We start from the raw sequence: 21,327 nt of genomic DNA, 5'->3' as shown, positions 1-21,327 counted from the left end.
ACAATAGATGTTTATGTCTGTTTTCATTTCACAAGTGATGGGACCGGGGTTTAAGTGGACATCTCCAGCCAGTAGTAGGAGGCAAAGAAAGCCCCTAATCGCTGAGCAACCAGGCCTAGGCTTGTTCGGCTCCGAGCTAGTAGGGAGGCGCCTATAAGTCTGGAAAATGGCGCATCCAGTCAGAGAGAACGCCAGAATGTAGTAGTTTCTCTCTACTAGTAGCCATGCAAAAGGAGAACTCACTTTTTCACTTGCATACACCGATTCCTTAACTTGAATAGACCCATGCAGAGAACCGTAAAGCGCAACAACTCTGATTATTACCACACAAACAACACAAACTGCAGCAGCACTAAGCTTGCGCGTGTCTCCTCCAGCCGCCATCTTGACAGCTGACTGACATTTTAATGGTGAGCAGATAGACACTTATCTAGTTGGTATTAGCTCAAGGACAGTTGATAGCAGAGGAGGAACCTGCATTTGGTAGAAGACGCAAAACCTGAGTGGAAGGTTTTAGGCCTAATAAGTCTAGATGAAATAACATGTTGAGTAGAAGTTGTTAGGTATTTTGACAAGCTGGATTGTAAGCAGAAGAAAGTGTATTGTTAACACAGATTGCAGTTTAACTGGGAGACATGTTGCTAAAAATGCAAATGTTAACTCCCTATACTATCAAAATGAAGTCTCGACCCCAATTTACCAAACTGAGATCCTAGCTGTGTATGGTGCAGATTCAGAGAAGGTGTGGGTACATCAAAATAAAGCGTCCAGCCATACTTCCGGTTCAACCCTTGTATTCTTAAAGAAATTTGAACTAGAAACAGGAATACTTGCTATACCCTTTAGTGATATCCCAGTGAAGTCACCTGATGCTTCTTCCACGGACTTTTGTGTGTTTACACTTCTGAAAAGGACATTAGGAAACAGGCATCCTCATACTGTGCAAAGCTTATGGAAAGTGTGTGAAGAGGAAGGCTTATGGAAACCTTGTGAAGAGGAGTGGAACAACATAGACATGGCTGTGTTATGTAAAAGTCTTCTTCAGTGGAAATTGAGGTGCAGAGCTATAGTTCATATTAGCAAATGTACCCATGCTTTGCTACAGTATTCTACATTGTATACGGATATCAAAGTAAATTGCTGTGCATGCAGTGAATGAGATTTTTTAATTTGCATGCCACTTAGCGTTATCCAGAAACAGCACGGGTAGGTTCTCATACGTTGTTTCCAATGTAAAGTGTGAGTTGCGGAGTTGTGATTATAATGGCAGGCTCACTTGCCTACTGCCATTCACAGTAGAGTAAGAAAGTTTTCATTATAATTGGAGGTCCCATTACCTACTGTGTAGTCACAATAGATTTTGGAAGTTTTCATTATAGTGGCAGGTACCCTTTCCTACTTCCGACAGATTACAGTTGAGGAGTTTCTATTATAAAATCACGCACCTTCCCTACTGCCAGTCAAAACTGAGTTGTGCTGTTATCATTATAATGACAGGTCCCTTTTCTTAATGACAGTCACACCGATTTGGTGAGTTTCCATTATAATAGCAAGAACACTGTGCCTAATGCCAGTCACATTTTAGATGGGTAAATTTCTTTATAATGGTGGGCACACTTGCCTACTCCCAAACACAATCAGTTAGGGGAGTTTTGAACAAAATTGCATGCTCCCTTGACTTCTGGCAGTCAAATCGAGAAGTGAATGATTATTTACAATGGTAGTCCCTCGTTACTAATACAAGATACAAAGGAGTTGGAAAAGGATCCTATTCCTACTGCCGGTCAAAGTCCATGGGGAGAGTAATGATTACAATATCAGACGCCCTCCTGCTGAGAGTCACTATCGATGTAAAATATTAATTATAATGGCAAAGACACCCTTTCTGCATCACTACAAATCGACTTCAATGAATATATATAGATCGACATACAAAGTATATGCATGTTTACAATATTGCAAACCTTCATTTACAGATTAATTGCTGCTAAACGATACATCATATCGGCAAACAGATTATACTACAAGATGCCTCTCCTGTCTGATCTATTTATGGGTGAAATTGAGTTAGAAACACTGAATAGGGTAAAATTTGAGTAAGGTTTCCTCACAGTGCATTACTTTTGGGTACTAATATGACAGCTACAAACATAGAATTTGGCTCACGTATGGATACAGGGTGGGCCATGCTCGTGTAGAATTAGATGATTCTACCTTTGGTATAAGTGATTCGAACTATGAATTATACGTGTACAAAGAGAAAAATGTAGGTATAATTGAGAAATAGAGAAAAATCTAACATATAAGGAATAGAGTTATGACAAAACATCATAGGACCAAAGTTGTAGATCACTCCAAATTGAACTGAAATTGTGCCATCCATTTTGTGATTCAACTTATGGATTAGCTGCGATATACCTCGAAACGAAGGTCTGCACCATCATGAAAATTGCCTCAATATTCTGATATTTTTCGGGGGTAAAAAATGAAATATTTAAAGATCTTGGAAGCTTTCTGTCAATTACAGGTTAAGACATATAACTTTGCCAAATTTCAATTTTCTAGCTCGTCTGGCAGATTGTGCCTCAATCTTGTTTGGGGTGGGGGTGGGGGTGGGGTGGGGGTGGGGGTTTAAAATGAGGACTATCAGGAAACTATAGCTTACAAATATGCAGGTTGTCATTATTACACTTGAAACAGATAGCTGTATGAAAATCTAGCCAAAAAGGACGTTACAAATTTATTTATATATAGGTAAGGATTCTGCTACATGTAAAACACATTTTGGGCTATGTCAGCTGGACTTAAGCTGCAAAACAGACCGTTCATGATATCTTCATTATTAATCCTCCTACCGAAAAAAATGTACATGAGAAAATGGATTTCCATCAAGGTTAGTCAATTTTCAGTCAGATTGGTCTTGTATGTATTGTGGGAGAGTAAAATCACTGTTTCAGTTCCCTGTAAACCCCCTAGTCCATTCTGGGAATTTGAGATTTGACATTTCGATAGGTGAATGCTAAATATGAAGTTTGGTTGAAATATCTCCAGTAGTTTTCAAGTTATAAGAAATACACTTTATACGCACCCGCTCTGAGTTAAGTCCAGTGTGACTTGTACCGAAAACCAGTCCGTTAATGATATCTCCCTTATTAATCCTTGTATCAAAATGATGCACATGGGAGAAAAGATTTAGAAATTGATTTCCATTAAGGCAGGTAGATTTTTTCATTAAGTTTTGTTGTGTATATTCTGTTCGAGTGCAAAATCACGGTTTTGTTTTCGTATAAACCCCCAGTCATTTCAGGGATTTAGAAACAATATTGACCCTAAAACCTACCCCAGGACAGGTGGATTCTAAATATGAAGTTTGGTAGAAATATATCTGGTAGTTTTTGAGTTATAGACAAACAGACAAACAAACAGACAGACACCAAAGCTAAAAAATATCCAGATGGTCATTATTACACCTGAAACGGATAACTGTATGGAAATTTCACAAAAATAGTCAATGTACAGACACACAATCATTATGATTTTATTTATATAGATAAAGGGACATCAGAAAGGGGACAACCGATGGTGGAAACGTGGCTTTTCTTAAGGTAAGGCCCTTACGAATTTCATTTCCAGAGAACGGAAACAACCTCAGTATTTGCCACAGGTCATAACTTTTAGTTAGGTACAATGTTAAGTGAAACACTTGTACTTTTAACCTAAAATTTCACTGAAGATTGCCCACAAATAAGTGTCGAAACATGTATGACTTTTGAATATTTAACATGAACATTTGACCCCCTCACAGAGATTTGAATTGTATAATTGAATAGGAGGACTGAATAAAGACTCATAATCGTATAATTCAGAATTGTCAATATGGATATGAAGATAATATAATGTAACAGTATTTTTCTGACAATATCATCACATCATAATTTATGAGCTTCAATGAACTTCAGTTCTATCTCATATGGACAACAATGATCAAGGCAGTGTCAATAATATGATGTACAATACCACAATTGTTTTTAATCAATTTTATAATAAGAACCTAAGCGTGTGCAAGTTATTTTAACATCAATAACATACATATAAAAGCGTCTGTGGCTCAGGTGGCACCACGACGTCCTCTCACTGCTGGGTTCAGTTGTTCAGATCCCGATCACTTCATGTGACATTTGTGCTGGACAAAGCAGAGGTGGGACAGGTTTTTCTCTGGGTACTCCAGTTTTACCAGTAATCTTTTATTCCAGCAACACTTCAGTATCATTTCATTTCATTTGTCGGTCATAATCATGCCCCAGTGCAGTGTGGCAGGCTTCGGCAGCTGGCACAATTCCCATCCTCACCGCTAGATGGGGGCTTGTGAAAATTTGAATTTATAATTCCACCTTTACAATACTGTAATTGTCTTTATTAAAAAGACTACATTAGATTATACTTGTGATACATGCTTCGTCCTCTTATGGGACATCTTCAGTTGCAAATACAAAACATTAAAAATAAGGTGAGGATACGTTAAAATATGTAAATAAAAAGTCTTTGGATCCTGTGACACAGCGTGATGGCGTCTTGTCAATCTTGAATGTTAAAATGTTGCGGCATGAAAATGATATGAAGCATGAAGTCCAGTTAAAATTACAGATTAAATTGTTGTTAAAAACAACGAATTGTCCAATTATAAAACATGAATGGCTGTGCAAATAAAATTATATGCATATTGTACATAAAACAGTGTGATTGATGGTAATGCCACATTAAAATAGCTTTCTTGATTAGAAGGTGGAGTTATACTGATGATACAAGTTCGACTTGATTATGTGTTGACAATAGGGCCCTAAAAAAGAAAAAGAAAAATATGAATGAACTAAAGAATAAATTCAATTAACATGTGAACTAAGTGCCCATCCGGTCACTCACCTCCTTGCCCGTCCCACTTCGACCACTCCACCTCAAGTGCTAAAGCTAACTGAGTGACGTCCTCGAAGGTCGTTGAGGACTGACTGTGAGGGGAGGTTGAGGGGACTTTGACATAAGGGGAGAGGTGTAAGGCCACTCATGTTTTATAACTGGACAATTCATTGTTTTTAACAACAATTAAATCTGTGATTTTAACTGGATTTCATGCTCCATTTCATTTTCATGCCACACCATTTTAACATTCAAGATTGACAAGATGCCATCACGCCACATCACAGGATCCAAAGACATTTTATTTACTTATTCCAACGTGTCCTCACCTTATTTTTAATGGTTTGTATTTGCGACTGAAGATGTCCCATAAGAGGACGAAACATATATCACAAGTATAATCTAATGTAGTCTTTTTAATAAAGACAATTACAGTATTGTAAAGGTGGAATTATAAATTCAAATTTTCACAAGTTGATACTTTGACAATACGAAATTTATAATGTACAAGATAGGGGCTTCATACATTTCATTCCTGATCCGGTCAGATGAATGAAAACAGGACATGATTTTTTTTTTCAAGTAACATAACAATAAACTTAAGCAATGTTCAATATGTATTAATACAATCAACGAACAGATTGACAAGATAATTTTAAGTATATAATGTTGGAAGATTTTATGTATATGCTAATCAATTTTTAACACATTTTATGCTTATATGGCTGAAGATGGCCCAACATTGAAGGACCAAAACTAGCACCATGTTTATATAATAATATAACTGTATACTAACTTGACTTGTATTGATTAGGAGGAACATCTACTAGCGCTATATTCGTAATATCATCACATTACAGTTTTTGCTAGTCCAATGACAATACATGCTTTATCTTTCATTGGATGTGGATGTGACATATATTAATTTGTTGCAGATGGCGTACATATGCATTTTTTTCAACATCTACCGCAACGTTGTTGTCCACCAAACCTTGGATAGTCTGCTTGAAAACGAGGCCCAGTATGCCAACTTTGATAACCTGGGCTTCTGGCAACTGCAGTATGACCATGCTTTAGCTGTATTCGTCTTCTTCTCCTGGATAAAGATCTTCAAGTTCATCAGTTTTAACAAAACAATGCAACAGTTCAGTAGAACTATGAATAGGGTGAGTTATTTCATGTTATATTTTTTTTTTTTTTGCTAGGGGCTTTACATCGCACCGACTCAGATAGGTCTTATGGCGACGATGGGATAGGAAAGGCCTAGGAGTTGGTAGGAAGCGGCCGTGGCCTTAATTAAGGTACAGCCCCAGCATTTGCCTGGAGTGAAAATGGGAAACCACGGAAAACCATCTTCAGGGCTGCCGATAGTGGGATTTGAACCTACTATCTCCCGGATGCAAGCTCACAGCCGCGCGCCTCTACGCGCACGGCCAACTCGCCCGGTCATGTTATATTAGAGTTAACAACCATACACCAGGTAAGTCTGAACTAAGCCTAATGTATGTTTACAAATTCCAGCCAGTAATCATTATTATAGAGAACCAATGATCTTGTTAAACCAAATGGTACTGTTGAACATTCAATGCCTTTCTCAGAAAGCATCAATGACTATGATGTACAGAATTAAACACAACTTAAGTCAGAACTGAGAAGAGCTGTGCCAAAGCCAGCAAGCCCCAAAGCAAATGGGAGTGTGAGGCATGTGTGGTAGTGGGAATTGAGGTGTATGGATGGCATATTCTTTGCAACCTAGAAAGAATTACAAATATTAGCCTTGAAGAAAATAATACAACAAAATAAAGTAGTCTTTTTTTTTTCTGTATAAGGATATCATCTTGTTATGTCAGGGAAAGTTGTTTGAGCAGAATGAATGCTAAACTGCTTCCTTTGCAACATCAAACACGACTTAAAGCTACTAATCGATTTTGTCCAAACTTGCACCACCGAGCTCGATAGCTGCAGTCGCTTAAGTGCGGCCAGTATCAAGTATTCGGGAGATAGTAGGTTCGAACCCCACTGTCGGCAGCCCTGAAAATAGTTTTCCGTGGTTTCCCATTTTCACACCAGGCAAATGCTGGGGCTGTACCTTAATTAAGGCCACGGCCGCTTCCTTCCCACTCCTAGCCCTTTCCTGTCTCATGGTCGCAGTAAGACCTATCTGTGTCGGTGCGACGTAAAACAACTAGCAAACTTGCACCTGAAGCAAAATACAATGCGCAGCTGTGATTGATGGCTATCCAGCAGCTAATACTGCCTTCTTAACCCCTTAAGCGGAGAGCTCCATACATACCGGCTCACTCCCAGGTGGGGAGCAATTTCCCTGATTGAAGAAAATATTTAATTACTTGATTAAAACAATCTTAGACTATAATGAACTATTGAAGGACCCTAAGAGAAACATTTACTTGAACCTGGAAAACATCCACATCGTTCTTGATAAATTAGAAAACGGTGAAGGGAATCTTAACGAAAACAACGAGCAAAAAAACATCTTATACGAGAATATTAGTAAATACTTGGAATGGGTAGACATGAAACAGACAAGACGAACAAGAGATATAATCAAACACGACATCGCAGAAGCACAGCCCAATCTCCCTCCTCCCTCACATGATATTTTAGATGACAACAAAACTCTTCTTCCGTTCTCTCCAGAGCTTTGCATGAACTGTCAGAGTGTGTCACATTGTTACTTCACCAGGTCGCGCTCAAAGACAAACCCTCTAGACAGCGCAGAATAAACATCTTTCCCAAACAAGAACGAGAGGCAAGATGTCCTGATCTGATGACCTCCATTTTTAACAAAGGAGTCTCCAAAGAACTTTTATTATTTGTGCTTATTGTCCTAATGTTTTTTCTTCTCAATTTTTTCCTTATACAGCTGAAGAGGACCACTAAGTGGTCAAAACATGTCCTGTAAGTGTTAATTTATATTCAATTTTTGCCTGAGGCAATAATAAAGTATCGATTAGGTGGTTATTTATACTAACTTCTTGATTATACTCATTGATACGGTCATGAAGTGGACAACTTGTAATATCTTTCATATAATACCAATATAAATGGTCCGTTATTGGACATTATAAATGTTCCAGCTAACTCATTCCTGGTGGCCAGCATTTCACCCCCGTGTGCTAGACTGGGCTCATCAGTTGGTACCTAGCACACCTATATTCCCATCTGCTGTCTCCAGAGCTATAATTGCTTCTTTATCTCATCTTTTACTTTTTACTATTCCATATATCATTTTAATTTTCCCTTTACTGTCTTCTTCCAGTTTATTTGCAAATTCCTTCCAACTTTTCTCTTTTTTTTTCCTGTACAATTCTCTTGACTTCCAACTTTCTGTATCTATATTCTTTTGCCATCTCTTCCAATTTATTGTTGTCTATTTGGTTGCTGTTGATTCTTATGTCAGACTTAGCCTTATTCCTTTTCATTATGGCTTCCTTCACTTTATCATTCCACCAAGATGTTTTTTCTCTCTAACTCTTCTGCTTGTTCTTCCACATATTTTATCTGCACTATCAACCAGACTTACCTTAAAATCATTCCATTCTTCATTACCTTTCTTTGTGTCTGTTATAGGCATTTTAGCTCTGATTTCCTCTTGAAACTGCTGTTTGACTTCCAAATCTTTCAGTTTCCAGTCTTTAATTTGTGTTTTGTTTTTTTCTTCTTGTTTACTTTAATAATAGATTTGGTGACTCTTAGGTCTGCAATGAGGAGTCTATGGTCACTATCAAGGCTCTCACTAGGTACCACTTTTACATCATGCACCTTTTCTCCACTTGACCTATCTATCACCGATCTATACTGAACATACACACAGAAGCAAATCATGTTATATAACCTGTCTCGGCGTCACATAATTTATATGATTCCATTCCAAAACGCAATCGTTTTCTTGGAATGTAAACTTTCCACCCTAGCCACCCTTTCCACAGCAACAGGTTCTCATCAATTATCACTTTGCCATCAGGGGTATAAACTTCCAAAAATTTTGCTAACAGGTGGTCAAATACTGGATTTATCTTGTATATTATGGGAGGAATTGAATGGGTGCTCGCAAAAACGGGCTAACCAACAAATTTGGAAAAAAAAAAGAGTTATGTGCTGCCATCAATTGCGGAAGGTTCAAAGTATCTTCTGTGAGTTGGGCTAACATGAGGCAATCCTGTGTGATGAGATACAACGCTTTGAATTTTATGCCATTTTATTTAGGCCAATTTTGTTATTACAAAATCGGGCTAACAGACGTTTACGGAGGAGGCCGTAAAGATGGCGTTGCTGTATATGTAGGTTAGCAAACCTTATCCCCATGTATACTAGAGGCTGTGGGTGTTTCTTGTGTTTTTGTGCCAGATGAATGGAAGGATTTAGTAAAAAAGAGCTAGAGTAAGGAAGCCAGTAGTAAAAATGACAAGTGATAAGTTTGTGAGCACTCAACCGTTGCTAGAAAAATTAACCAAGAGAATGGTATCTGTAAATAAGCAAAGAGTACTAATTAGTAAAGTTGCAAGCATACTATTTATGAAAGATGTACCATTTAAGTGTTTTTAAAATATTTATATGGTATTGTTGAGGAATATGATTATGTTGACCTTCACAAAAGGAACAGTAATGGTGGTCGGCCATCACTTGCTAGTGTTCAGCTGTCACCAAAGTACAGTGTTACAAGGCCAATAAAGCCAGCAAAGCTTAAGGACTTGCTTGAGCTATTTGAATATGTCCCTGCAATATATCACCAGTATTACAGAGAACTAACAACTGGCAATGGCCAAGAGGTGACTGAGGAATCATTTTCCAACGCATTAGAATATGACCCATATGACTGATGTTTGTCCTATGAGGCAAAGTTGTGTCATATTTCAAAATAAATCTGAAGCATCTTTATGTCTAAAAAGAACCCATGGCACTTATGCCCCTGGAAGAGCTCTGACCTGCCCAATGACGCTACTCAGCCCGAAGGCCTGCAGATTATGAGGGGTCGTGTGGTCAGTACGACGCATCCTCTCGGCCATTATTCTCGGTTTTTTAGACCGGGGCCGCCATCTCACCGTCAGATAGCTCCTCAATTCTAATTACATAGGCTGAGTGGACCTCGAATCAGCCCTCATGTCGAGAGAAAAATCCCTGACCTGGCCGGAAATTGAACCCGGGGACTCTGGGCGAGAGGCAGGCACGCTACCCCTACACCATGGGGGCCAGCATCTTTATGTCTAGTTTACTGTATACAACACCTTTTTTGTATTGTATGATCATAAAATAAAGTCTGGTTACGAATCTAAGGTAAACTATTAACTATAGCTAGGTCAATGCAGAAGTCAGTTTTCTTCCATTTTTTATATTCCTATTTTCCCAAGCACTTTTCATTTTTAATGCAGTTCCAATCTATGGTATTGATAATTTAAAGGTACTACATCAAGATGAAATAATGAAACAAATATTATTTTTATGGTATAGTTTTTGCTTTTTGACATTTGCAAAAGTTGATTTATCTCTGTTCTGACAAAATGTTGGTTAGCCCGTTTTTGCGAGTACCCATTCAATTTGTCCATTATTCATCTCATTATCAGAGATATGTAAAAATCTGTGGAGGAAAATCTAATAATAATAATAATAATAATAATAATAATAATAATAATAATAATTGTACCGGGCGGTACACCTCTACGCGACGCAAGTTCAAATCTTGCACCAATTGAAACTCCTCTACTGGAGAAACCCGGAACTTTAACCACCGAACTACCTCTACTAGTTATCAGAAGATGTCACTGAGTGTTTTTGATTTGCTTTTGTTTTCCTTGATCAAGAAGTGTGGACATTCTCTAACAGATGTCTCTACCAAAAACTATGGTAATACACTCTGGCGCAATGGAATGAACTCTCTTGAAGAAATTTTGTATTCATAAGTTTTGTCTTTACTAAATTTTGTTCTGTGGTTTGGCATATTAATCCTTTCTTTCCGCCTGTTTTGAATTTATCCAATCAGTAATTTCTGTAATTAATTTTCCTCCAATCATAGCTTTCTTCTTCAAATTTCCATGTGCAATTCCTTGACTTCCAATAAAAATTGAGGGGGTGTGTCTACTCATTCTTGAAAGGTCTCGAATTTTCCACGAGGGTATAAAAACTGCTGATTTTCTTGTCTCGGGGCCACTAGTATAACATCTCAGTGTGTGAATATGTAGCAGGGGGCGGGAAGCGCCTCGTTCTTCAGATAGCAGATCTCCAACAAGGTAATGGCCTTTTAACATCTTTATTTCGCGCTAGCTCAGCAGTTTAACTCTCGGGGAGGGTTCGAAACCTTTCATATGTAAACCATTAAACATGTAAACCTCTTTTTTTTTCTGGTAAACTTCAGTTTTCTTTAACTTTAATTCGGGGATAGAGAGTGCTTTACCCTCTCGAGCTCTCCTTCATTTGAAATTGAGGTGACTACGTTTTCATAACCGTTTCTTCTCTTCCTTAATGTATTAAAGTTTTCTCATACGAGTCACCTCCCTAGCTTGGGGTTAGCCCCTGTGTATCGGCCTAGTGCCACTTAGGTTTTGAAATGTAGATATAGGAGTGCAAATTCACGCCTCCATCCTTTTGTTTTGGGCTATTTAAATTAACCTGGTTTTTGCACACTAAGGCCCAGTAGATTGGGTACGAGATACTCCTGTTTCTTTATTATGCCTTGATGGCAGTTTGCGTAAAAGTTTGTGATTGCCTTTATAGGCTTGAAAGATCGAGAGCGGGTCAGCTCTTTATGGTGTTGTGGTAAAAGTACCTTAGAGAGGCTTGAAATGTAAGGTTGGGAGCTAATGCTCCATGTTATTAAGGGTTTTCTTCCCTTTGGTGTTTTGTGGTTGTGAGCTGAGAGCTCAAGGATCGATGAATTTGGGCCCGTAGCCCAGAATTTGTAAAGACCACTTAACTGGTGCTTTCTTGTAAAGCGGCATTGTACCTGATTTTCTTTGTTATTTCCCGCTGGTGGAAACTATTTAAATTTTTCTCTTGATTGTGTACCTGATTTAACTTGTTGTTATTTGTTGTACACTCAAAATTCTGTCACCATTGTTAAGTTTTGAAAATATAACCTTTATTGAAATTTTAATTCATCTTTTGGACTTGTAGTTAGACCCATTCCAGCCCGCACCTTCTTTCACCTCTGACTTCCACGGATAACTCCGTAACAATAATAATAATAATAATATTGGCTTTACATCCCAATAATTACTTCTAGGGTTTTCGGAGATGCTGAGGTGCCAGAATTTAGTCCTGCACGAGTTCTTTTGCATGCCAGTAAATCTACTGACAAGAGGCTGACCTATTTGAGCACCTTCAAATACCACCGGTCTGAGCAAGAATCGAACCTGCCAAGTTGGGGTCAGAAGGCTGGTTAGTGCCTCAAACGTCTAGGCCACATAGTCCGGCGAGAAAAAAATCTCTTCTGTGTCATCAGCACATAGAAAATAGGCATAGTGAACAAGCGAATGCAAGAAATATAGTGTCCTAATTCAGGTTTCTGTGCAATCCCCTGCGGCAACAGTATGGCCATAAGAAATTTATTTTGTCCTTATTTGTTCGGACCCATTCTTGATCTCAATTCCTTCGTTTCATCTTACTAAACTGGGTTGTATATGCGATTTCCTCCTTAGCATGTTTTGTCTGTTCAGCTATGTTCTGGCACATATCGTCATAAAAAAGTAATTGAAATATTTTGCTCAGTTTTGTTTTCAGTAAAAACTCTCCCTTTACATCACGATGGAATTTTGGATCAAAGCGGGACCTTCTTTGTCCATTTTCAGTATAGTTGATGAAGAACTTGCACTGGTTGAATTGTAATCAGTATTATCATCACCACTGTCACTGTCATACTTGCTACTTGAACTGGAATCGAACGCATTGCTGTCTCTTTTGCGACTGCTGAACTTTCGCACCAACTGGTCTCGAACCCTGTACATTCGAACCTGCAGTACTTATTCCAGGTATGTTCCTGTCACTTACAAATTCCCCTTCGGCAGAACTTATTTCACTAATATCACTATTCTCCCCACTAAATTCCAGCATTTTGTTTATCAGGACCTGTAAATCATCTTTCTCTAATGGTGGGGGCCGGTAATTCCTTTTAGACACTTTGTAAGAAGAAGGATCGAATAGAACCCTGATCTCTGCAGTTTGTAAGGAAATCATGAATTGTGCCTGTATTACGGATGTTGTGTAACTCGCGGTACACTCCAGTGATGAAGGAAGAACTCAAGACTGGTGATAACAAATCAGGTCACAGTTCTAAAATGTCATCAGAGAGGTCTGTTCAGTATCATAATCTCTAGAAGTCCCTTCTACAGCAATATTATAACATCAAAGGGATGCTTAAGTGATGAGCTAAAGCTTCAGCGCGAAGCTATTAGTCCTTAGGTTGTTCTTGCCCAGACGTAAGCTGCGTTCTTTATGATGTAACTCGTGGATGACACAATGGTATTGGGAGAACATAGTTGAAAAAATTCACATCAGAGGGCAGACTCATCCAGAATATGCTGCTGAAAAGGAAGTAAACCTCTGCAGGCAGGCAAGTGAGAAAAAATGAATTTGAATCGGCGGATATATCCGCGTTCCCCGCTGAGCAAGCAACTTGTAGCCGCGGATCTTGCCACATCGCCCAACGAACGAGTTAATTCTACCAGCAAACCCTTGTACCTCAGCCAACATAGTACAAGCCTTGTTTGTAGAAATGACACAAAGTTTACTAAAAGACAAATACAGTAGAAGTCCGCTATAGCGAGTACGGCATATAATGAGAACCCCGTTATAACAATAACTTCTGTCCGTCCCTTCAAATTCCTATATTAAACTATGTATTTTCCTTTGGTTACAGCGAGAGCCCTATCACTGACACATCCGTTATTATGAGCAATTATGCGCGCTCGATTTTTTCCGTTGCCGCTATTTATGCACCCAGTCGTTATACTGCATGCGATCGATCATCTTCGGTACCGTATCATTTTCTTGCTATGCCCACCAGCAATCTCTCTCATCGACATTCGAAGGCAATAATAACAATATAATGGTCCGTTATTGGACATTAGCACACGAGGGCGAAACGCAGGCAACCAAGAATGAGTTAGCTGGAAAATTTATAATGTCCAATAACGGACCATTATATTGGTATTATAAATTTACTCATTCGGGACAAATATTTTAAGTTCCCTATGGGAATCAACATCTGTATTATTCAAAGGCAATCTCTGCTCTTCCGCAAGGAAAATGAAAGACGAGAACATGTTTTCGTAATAAATGCATAAATAACATGTCGGATAACCATTGTTTGCTGGTTAAAGATAAATGCTGAATAAACGATCGCTTAATTTAAATGCTAAATACCACAATTAAATAAGAATGAAATAGGCCTACACCTCAAGATATGGCAGAGTGCGTCATTGATTATGAGGTTAGTTTATATTTTCTCGCTTCCGTTTAATTTATGGGAAGGCTATTATCACGTAAATTTATAGTGAGAAGGTTATAATTTCTCTACTGGCACTTGAAGTATGTTTTCATCATACATATAGTACAGTTAAGTTAGGATAGGTGATGCTATTTGAATAACAAAACTGAAACGTTTGCCACAAAATGCGACCGATCATCTTTGGTACGGTATAGTTTTCGCGCTATATGCATTTGCGAGCTCTCTCATCAACATTCGAAGGCGATATTTGAGTTGATTAGTAATACTCAAGGTAATACTCGTCAACTGCTGTTCTCAAAAGATAATTTGAAATGAAAGAGGATAACACGTTTTCGTAATAAATGTGTAAATAACGTGGTGGATAGCAGTAGTTAACTCATTAAAAATAAAAGCTGAAATAAATGATCTCTTAATTTTAATGGTATACCGTATACTGAAATTAAGCAAGAAAGTGATACACCTCAAGATATGGCAGGGAACATCACTGATTTCAGTGGATAGTGTATATTTTCTCGTGTCTAGTTAAATTTCTAAAAGCTATTTCCATGTCAACTTTTAGTGAGGAGGTTATCATTTCTCTACATGCGTTTCAAATAGGTTTTCATGATACATATACGGTTAGGTTAGGTGATGCCGTTTGAAAAAGAAAACTGAAATGTTTGCCACAGAAGCCTCTGGAGTGATACCATATTTCTCCGAATCCAAACCGACGTTTTTTTTTTCTTTCTCAGAATCTCATGTGAAAAACCAAGGGTAGTTTAGCATTCACAGCCTGATAATAATGAACACCACTGGCAACTACCGCAGTAACCCCGTTGTTTCTTTTCACCCCAGCATGCGCGTATACAAAACTTAAAGTTAAAAATTTCATTGTTCCGTATTGAAGAATATCACAATTAAAATTGAAATAATTGTTATACAAAACTTGTTGACAATAAACGACCACCTCTTTATCATAAATCGCTAGCCGCAGCGCCCAGTTGTACAGTTCCTATGTGTAACATCACTGGATCTTGGGAAATAGTGAAGAGAGAATGACATCCTATTATCCTATACAAAAACGTTTCTCAAATCTGCAGAATGGCATCAAAACATGCGAGCATTCGAATTCTTAGTAAGGCCACGGCTACTCAGTAGCAGAGTACCTGACGCTTAGTAAAATTAAGTTCTATAGCCAGCAGGATTATTTTCGGTGATGGATCGTCGTATTTAAAGATACCTGGAACAGGTATTGTCGGCAAGTTTTCAACGGGTTCTCGTCGATGTTATGATGCTAATTTTAAGTTAATGGCTATTAAACACTCGGAAATGTATAATAATTGTGCACCCGCAAGAAAATACGGCATAGGCCTAACTAAAGACAATAGTCGGCGTTACCGTGAAAGTAGTATAAGTCAGGGATACAGGCGCCGCCGCAGCACGCAGGGCCTTCCCAGGGGCCTGCTCCTCCGCAGCCAGGGGCCTCTTCCAGTGCTGCCAACTTAACCTTACTAGCGCGAAATTTGAATTGGTAACAAAGCCTGGTGCTTTTTTTGACAGCTATCATCGACAACAACGCATCGCTAACCCCAGTACTGACATCTTGACAGGCCTAAACCTCAATGCTGCCAACTTAACCTCACTAGGGCGTGATTGGAATCGGTAAACAAAGCCACGTGCTTTTTGACAGCTATCATCGACAACAACGTATCGCTAACCTCAGTGCTGCCATCTTGACGGGCCTAAATCTCAGTGCTGCCAACTTAACCTCACTAGCGCGAGATTTGATCGGTAAACTAAGCCACATGCTTTTTTGACAACTGTCATCCGCCATCTTTAATCAACAGAGCACCATGCTGCCCTCTTGCAGGCAATTTCGTCAGCTGTCATCCACCATCTTTAATTAACAGAACACCGTGCTGCCCTCTTTATGGCACATAGTAACGGGCAATTTCATTAGCTGTCATCCGCCATCTTTAATCAAGAGAGCACCGTGCTGCACTCTTTAGTTGAAATGTGGTGGCGACAAATTCCACGTGCTCTTGTTTGGAAACAAATCCACATGCTTTTTGTCATCCGCCATCTTTAATCAAGAGAGCACCGTGCTAAACTCTTTAGCTACATACCTTTGAAATGTGGTGGCGGCAATTTGAAAAATTCCACATTCTCTTGTTTGGAAACAAATCCACATGCTTTTTTGACAGCTGTTATCCGCCATCTTTAATCAACAGAGCACCGTGCTGCACTCTTTAGTTGAAATGTGGTGGCGGCAATTTGAAAAAATCCACATTCTCTTCTTTGGAAACAAATCCACGTGCTTTTTTACAGCTGTCATCCACCATCTTTAATCAAGAGAGCACCGTGCTGCACTCTTTAGGTACATACCTTTGAAATGTGGTGGCGGCAATTTGAAAATTCTATGTGCTCTTGTTTGGAAACAAAGCCACGTGCTTTGTTGACAGCTAACATCCGCCATCTTTAATCAAGAGGCATCATGCTGCACTCTCTAGGTACATACCTTTCAAATGTGGTGGCGGATAATTTGAAAAATGCTTTATGACAGCAGCCATCTTTAATCTACAGAGCACCGTGCTGCTATCTTGCGGTCAGTTCCGTCAGCTGTCATCCGCCATCTTGCATCGCAAACCTTAGTGCTGCACTCTTTAGCTACTACCTTTCAAATATGATGGCGGATAATTTAAAAAATTCTACAGCAGCTATCTCTCAACGCTAATTGCACAAGATGGCGGCTATACATGACTCCTTAAAGGTGTTTACGCAAGATGGCTGCTATACATAGGTTCTTATGAGACTCCCTTGGGATGCTTGCGCAAGATGGCGGCTACACATGGCTCCTTATGAGACGCCCTACGGATGCTTGCTTGAGATGGCGGCTGCTCTTATGAGACGGCTTAAGGGTGCTTGCACGAGATGGCTTGAGACGCCCTAAGGATGCTTGCGCAAGATGGCGGACACAAAATGGCGGCTATACACGACTCCTTATGAGACGCCTTAAGGGAACTTGCGCAAGATGGCTGCTGCTCTTATCAAGAGAGCTAGCTTAAAGACTAACGTGTCGTGCTAGTTCGATTCATTAAATTTGGGGCTTAAATGCAAAATGTTAAATATCTCGAAAACGGTGAGTCGTAAGGCAAAACGGACAAAATTTTTTCGTCTGATACGTACGTTCACAGTATGAGGAACATGATAGCATAAGAAAAACATAGTATAATGATGAGCTCAACGGTTCGGTTCCTACTTAGGCCCTTTGGCATTTGCTCTGATTTAGCTTGTATTGAAGCAAGTTTTTGTAACATGATCAGGTCTAGCTATGGTAGAGAGTATAACGTGCCATGCTGGTTCGATTCATTAAATTTGGGGCTTAAATGCAAAATGTTAAATATCTCGAAAACGATGTATCGTAGAGGAAGGCGGACAAAATTTTTCCGCCTAATACCTAGGTTCGCAGTATGAGGAGCAGGATAGCATAAGAAAAACATAGTCTAATGATGAGATCAACGGTTCGATTCCTACTTAGGCCTTTTGACATTGACGGCTATCTAATTCTACAAGATGGCGGCTATACATAGCTTCTTATGAGACAGCTGAAGGGTGCTTGCACAAGATGACTGCTGCTTTTATGAGACTCCCTAGGGATGCTTACGCAAGATGGCGGACACAAAATGGTGACTATACATAGCTCCTTATGAGGCGGCCTAGGGCTGCTCGCACAAGATGGCGGCTACTCTTATGAAGAAAGCTAGCTTAGAGGCTAGTGCGCAAGATGGTGGCTGCTGTTATGCATGCGGTGGAGGGAAATTTGAAAAATTCTATGTGCTTTTTTGACAAGCTGTTATCTTTAATTAACAGAGCACCGTGCTGCCATCTTTAGCTACTACCTTACGTACGTGGTAGCGGGTAATTAAAGAAATTAAAGAGTTAGCTGACGTAGGCACATTTTTAACACCCTCATCGATCGCTATCGGCAAGAACGCTTCTACTTTGTTAAGTGTAGCAAATTAATCTTTATTGGTAAATGCTTTTATGTTCAGAACAAGGAATGGAACCTAGGGTTCTCGTCTTATCAGAATTACCTAATAAAATCCCCGAGGTGCAATGAGTTGCATTTTTCTAACAGAAATCAGCATCTGCTCGATAGATTTTAGTGTTTGGAACACTGAACTTTTCAAGAAGGCAGCAGTGAGGTTAGCGATGTTCTGTTGTTAGATTTTAAATTCCGCGCTACGACATGCATAAGGTGGCAGCCTTGAGGTTTAGTGCCGTAAAGATGGCAACAGTGAGGTTAGCGATGCTCTGTTGTCCTTCAAAGTGAGGTTAGGGTCCGTCAAGATGACAGCTGTCAAAAAACCATGTGGCTTTGTTTACCAACAAGAGCACGTGGCTGTGACGTCACGGTCACGTAATCAATTCTTAGCTCTACATCTTTAAGGGCAGCATTAAGATTAGCTATGTTTAAAAATCTTGGGAACAGAGCAGCAGTAAGAATAGCCATGTTTAAAAGCATGTACACATCACCTATTGATTTTGCATGCATCGACTCGCGTACTAAACTTCTTCCGCTAGATTGTACTGCTATCTTAGCATAACCTATACACATGAATTTAAAGTACAAAGAATAGCCATGTTTCTGGCGTTGACAATTTTTAAGAATACCATACGATCAATGTTAGATTACGGATGCTTCTTTTTTAACATGGCATCTGCCACCCTTGTCCATAAATTAGACGTTGTTCAATACAAAGCGATACGACTATGCATTGGTGCATTGAAATCAACCCCCACTAACGCGTTGCTGGTTGAAACTGGGGAAATCCCTTTGTTCTTACGGAGAAAGTTTCTAGCAAACAAGGTCTTACTAAGAAAAATCTTGCTTACCTCCTATTTGTTATTTCCTAAATTACAACTTCTCTCGGAATAGTTTCAAAAATACCCTAATACTAAATTAAAACCGCCTGACCTCTTAACAGCCTTTGAAAACATTAGAGATTATAACAATCAAGTCATTAAATGTCCCTCTCTACCTCATTATTCCTTCCAATACTCTGTATTATTGTATAAACCACAACTTATTATATACCAATTCGGATTCAATACCAAACAAAGCATACAGTCTTCTCATATTATTTCTTTTCCGTTCCCAGTATGCCTATCTCCTCATCAGGATACATTAAATATTTACACGGATGGTTCTTGAAATGACCAAGGTGTCGTAGCAGCCTACTATATACCTTCATCTAAAACCTCCGGTAAATTCACACTACCAAATCATGCTTCTATCTTCACTGCTGAAGCATTCGCAATTCGGCAGGCCCTATTATATGTCAAACTTCATGCTATACCCAAAGCCATCATATTTTCTGATTCACAGAGTGTTCTAAAATGCATACAATTAACTCAAAGTCCAAGTTAGTGGTATGTCCTCAATATTAAAAAAACTATTATTTAACCTAGACCAAAACCATCAGGATATAACGTTGGTCTGGATTCCAGGCCATTCTAATATTAATGGCAATCTTAAAGCTGATTTACTGCTTTAGGAAATGGGTTCAACTGTAACATCGCTATTCCCGCTACCGATATTCAACCTCTCATAAAACATGCACTTTGTCAGGAATGGCAGGACGATTGCAAAGGATCTGCGACTTTAAAGGGTGGTTTTTATTTTAATGTGCAATCTTCTATCTGTTTACGGCCATGGTTTGCTAAAGGGAAATACACACGTCGGCATGTTACCAATATCATTCGTCTTCGTTTTAACCATGTACTATCTGCGCACTTTTTAGTGATAGATTTACACCCTAGTGCTGAAGTGGTCGACTTCGGTTATCTTAGAGATTCGTATTGGCAACCTTTGAAACACAAACTAAGAATCGTTTATCATCGCTGTGCGACATCTGGCGTACACTTTAAGTACTCGTACTGTTGTTGTTTGCACAGCAAAGCCAAACTATAGAATTCATGCTAGGAACACGTTTCACAACGGGAAATGTTATATAGTATTATATATTGTGTGTGTGTGACACAGTTGTTTGCTTAAAATAATAAAGGTTTATTAAATTCATGTCGATCGATCATATTATCGATTCAATTCAGATTTCATTTCCATTCAGTTGGCAGTATTAACGGAACCCTTCTTACTTCTCCAACGAGTACAAAAATCTATCACTAAAAAGTGCGCATACTATACTCACACCTGCCTATAAATTTAGATTTCAGTTAAATCACTCACCGCTATGTAATTGTGGTAACGCTATCGGGGATGCTAAACACATTATTCTCCAATGTAAAACATTTAACTCACAACGAAACATTCTCTTTCAACGATTATTAGAACAACAGGTTGCCTTTAACACATGTGTCTCTTGTCTTGCGGATATTTATTTGGGAACCAATATATTCTTTCCCAGTCATGAGCCCAATGCAATTTTTCACGTGTATCACAACAGCACACGTTTACATCATTAATAACCAGTTTTAGCACGATTACACTTAGATAGATAAACTGAAAGAAGCACTATGATATCGTGTATATGTAAGTTCATAAAAGTATTAAACTATCTGCACTGGTCGAATACACAGATAACCTATTAATCTTGAGCAATAGAAACGTGTTGCACTGTACAAGATTGGAGAGTAATAAAACTCTTGGCGCGAGATCCACTCACCCGGAACATATAGAAATGCCACTTCACCAACATGTCGGAATAAACAACTGAAAATCTAGATCGTAATTACAATTTGATGTGAGTGTTATCAAGGTATTCGTTTAAGATAGCAATGATCTTAGGCGAAGGTTGATACAACAAAGCTGAAAGTCGTGTAGGGAAAGGTACGTGGACATTAATTAATTTCTGCATTAGAATGGCCTGTTGGCGTGCATATTGGGGGCAACGAAAAAACAAATGGTCACTATCGCCCTGAGGTTCTCCACAGGAACAAGTTGGATCGTTCGTAAT

At 39.0% G+C, this 21,327-nt stretch overlaps 1 protein-coding gene across 1 annotated transcript in view; it reads left to right on the top strand.

Moving 5' to 3' along the window:
* LOC136879283 (polycystin-2-like protein 1) overlaps positions 1-21,327 on the top strand; it is a 163,037-nt gene that overhangs the window by 47,586 nt on the left and 94,124 nt on the right. Inside the window, exon 5 of the mRNA XM_068229043.1 lies at positions 5,847-6,077. Coding sequence (XP_068085144.1) covers positions 5,847-6,077 — 231 coding nt within the window. The remainder of the gene's footprint in view (positions 1-5,846; positions 6,078-21,327) is intronic.

The sequence above is a fragment of the Anabrus simplex genome, chromosome 8 (assembly GCF_040414725.1).
Source record: "Anabrus simplex isolate iqAnaSimp1 chromosome 8, ASM4041472v1, whole genome shotgun sequence".
In the NCBI taxonomy this organism is placed as follows: Eukaryota; Metazoa; Arthropoda; class Insecta; order Orthoptera; family Tettigoniidae; genus Anabrus; species Anabrus simplex.
Note: the sequence above shows the minus strand (reverse complement) of the source record. Positions and strands in the feature narration are given on the sequence as shown.